Here is a 3,032-nt window from a genome sequence, read left to right on the forward strand (position 1 = left end):
CCCTGGGACAATGCGGCCCTCCCTCAGTACTGACCCTGGGACAGTGCTGCCCTCCCTCAGTACTGACCCTGGGACAGTGCGACCCTCCCTCAGCACTGACCCTGGGACAGTGCGGCCCTCCCTCAGCACTGACCCTGGGACAGTACGGCCCTCCCTCAGTACTGACCCTGGGACAGTGCGGCCCTCCCTCAGTACTGACCCTCTGACAGTGCAGCACTCCCTCAGTACTGACCCTCCGACTGTGCAGCCCTCCCTCAGTACTGACCCTGGGACAGTGCGGCCCTCCCTCAGTACTGACCCTGGGACAGAGCCGCACTCCCTCAGTACTGACCCTCTGACAGTGCAGCACTCCCTCAGCACTGACCCTCTGACAGTGCGGCCCTCCCTCAGTACCGACCCTCTGACAGTGCAGCACGCCCTCAGTACTGACCCTGGGACAGTGCGGCACTCCCTCAGCACTGACCCTGGGACAGTGCGGCCCTCCCTCAGCACTGACCCTGGGACAGTGCGGCCCTCCCTCAGCACTGACTCTGGGACAGTGCGGCCCTCCCTCAGCACTGACCCTCCGACAGTGCAGCACTCCCTCAGTACTGACCCTGGGACAGTGCAGCACTCCCTCAGCACTGACCCTGGGACAGTGCAGCACTCCCTCAGCACTGACCCTGGGACAGTGCGGCCCTCCCTCAGTACTGACCCTGGGACAGTGCGGCCCTCCCTCAGTACTGACCCTGGGACAGTGCGGCCCTCCCTCGCTGCCTGCCTGTTTTGTGTTGGGTTATTCTGTGTAAAGCTGACTGTCTTCGTGTTCCTCCTGTCCAGGCTGTCATTAACCTGTTGGATCATCACGGCCCGGAAAAGGTGGTTGGTGACGCCTACCTCAGACACGTCGAGACCCTCTGTGACTCCCGCCTCATCTACATATCGTTTGATTTCCACTGCCAGTGGTGAGAGAGGAGCGATTTTCCCCCACACCCTGCTCTGTGTCCTCTGGCCCTCCCTCTTCCCCCACGCCTTCTCTGCCAGCGAGCATGGGGCAGGGGGGGCAGGAGGAAAAGGGTGCAGACCTCCAGGATTCCTGCTGACGCTTTCCTCTCGAGGCTGTGTGACTCCCATCCACTCACAGGGGGCACCCCTCTCCGTCGATTTCCCCGGGTGCTTTCGGGCTTGTCCGTTGACGTCACCTCCCTGTGCCCACAGGGCGCACCGTGACAAGGGCCTGCCCCCTCCCCAGGCCCGTCCTGCCCCTGACCCGCTCCTCCAGATGCTCCTGGTCTGGCATCCCAGCCCGGGCAGGGGGGTGTCAGCCCTTCACTGGGTCAACGCCACTGAGAGTTCATCGCCATGGCGATCACAACAGGCTGAGGTTGCACGTGCCCCTTTGTGGGGTTAGGCACATCTGACGCCCTCCCTCGGTCTAACCGACATGTGACTGCACGCTAAGTGTCTCTCTCTCTCTCTCTCCCTCCCTCTATCTCTCTCTCTCTCTCTCTCTCTCTCGCCAGCCAACATCGGAAATTCGAAAATGTGGAGATCTTGACTGAAGGAATTAGTGACATCATCGATGACCTGAGATGGTTCTGGTAAGCAGCGGGCACCTAGGCCCGGGGATTCGGGCCTAGACCAGGCCCAGAGCCTGCCTTTCACACAAAGCCCAGAGAAACATTCCTGTGAGAGGAGGGAAAAAAGTGACAGAGGAAAATACTGCTTTCCATCTGTCTCTCTAGCATGGGTTTCTCTCCCGTTTCCAAACGAAACAGAAACAAATCTGGCAGGAATAACCCGTGTCGGGGGGTCAGTTTAGCATCTGTTTCCATCCCGACGTGTGAGGCGAGGATTGAGGGAGGTGCCCATGCCCTGGGGCCCGGCCTGCAGGCTGCAGCCTCACCAAACTGAGCCTGGGGCCTAGTCAGAAATCAGCCCAGGGCCCAGCCTGAACTGGCCCTTCCGATTCACTGCACTTCTCTGGGGAGAGAGCCAGGGCCTGTTTGTGGTCCGGGTGTCTCAGCACCATTCCTCCTGTGGGTTTCTGTGTCCCACTCCCTCAGGCACATTGGCCTCTTCACCTCCTGGGAAAGTGTGTGATTCACGGACCGGACTCCCACAGCGTCGTGTTTTCCCTCATTGCTTGTTTCAGCTACACCGAAGTCCATTTGGCGTGGATTTGGCCCAATGGGTTTGCCTTTAGCTCCCTGTGACTGTATCCGTCCCTGAACGCTGCCCACCCGTGCCTCCTCACTCCCCGTGGTGGGCACACGTGTGGCTCTGGATGGGGAGGCCTCTGAGCTCACTGGTCCTTTGCCCATAGTCTGCCAGCTCTGAATGACCCTTTCTGCCTGCCCTTCCAGGGTGTCAAAGGACAAGCTGGTGATGAAACAGGAAGGAGTGACTCGTGTCAACTGCTTGGACAGCCTGGATCGGACCAACCTGGTGCAAGCTGCCATCGCCCGGAAAGTTCTGGAACAACAAGTAAAACATCTCTCTCTGCCTCCCTCACCACTTTCTTGGCCCCTTGCCCTCTTCTGTCCCCTCGACCCTCGCCCTCTCAAATCCCCTTGACCCCTCACCCCTAAGCCTTTCTCTCTGACCCTCTCCCCACCCTGACTGTTTTCATGCATTGGGAAAGGGCCATGTTTCGAAGGCAGGGTGCTTGGTATTGGGGAGATATGACGTGGGGTCATGGTGAAGTGTGCCCACCAGTCCAACTTTCACCTCTCTTGACCTCAGCTGCCATGGGGTCACAGTGCTCCCTGCACCCCCTCCTCCCCCAGAGAGGCGGACACTGAGTTGTCAAGGGCTCAGTGGTATCGCTGGGTACAGCCAAACCCTGAGGCCATTCCGGCCAATCAGGAGAGGCAGAGACCAACCTTCATTCCATCCTGGGGCTGGACCCAGAGGTGAAAGGTCACTGAGCCTGTCCCTGGGCTATGGAAATCACTCAAGGTCTCTGACCCCAGACAAAGACGGGTTCACCCCCACCGTGGGACCCTGGCTGAACGGAGCGCGGTGAACCAATTTCACCTTTTGCTGACCTG

General features: G+C 59.7%; 1 protein-coding gene across 1 annotated transcript; it reads left to right on the plus strand.

Annotated features, from left to right (window-relative positions):
* Window positions 1–819: 819 nt before the first annotated feature.
* On the plus strand, window positions 820–2,556 carry LOC122545633 (phosphatidylinositide phosphatase SAC2-like; the record flags this gene model as incomplete). The annotated part of the gene is made up of 3 exons (XM_043684586.1): window positions 820–944; window positions 1,503–1,580; window positions 2,346–2,556. Coding segments are annotated over 3 exons (414 nt in total), but the record flags the coding sequence as incomplete, so codon positions are not given.
* Window positions 2,557–3,032: the final 476 nt, after the last annotated feature.

The sequence above is a fragment of the Chiloscyllium plagiosum genome, unplaced genomic scaffold, assembly GCF_004010195.1.
Source record: "Chiloscyllium plagiosum isolate BGI_BamShark_2017 unplaced genomic scaffold, ASM401019v2 scaf_94606, whole genome shotgun sequence".
In the NCBI taxonomy this organism is placed as follows: Eukaryota; Metazoa; Chordata; class Chondrichthyes; order Orectolobiformes; family Hemiscylliidae; genus Chiloscyllium; species Chiloscyllium plagiosum.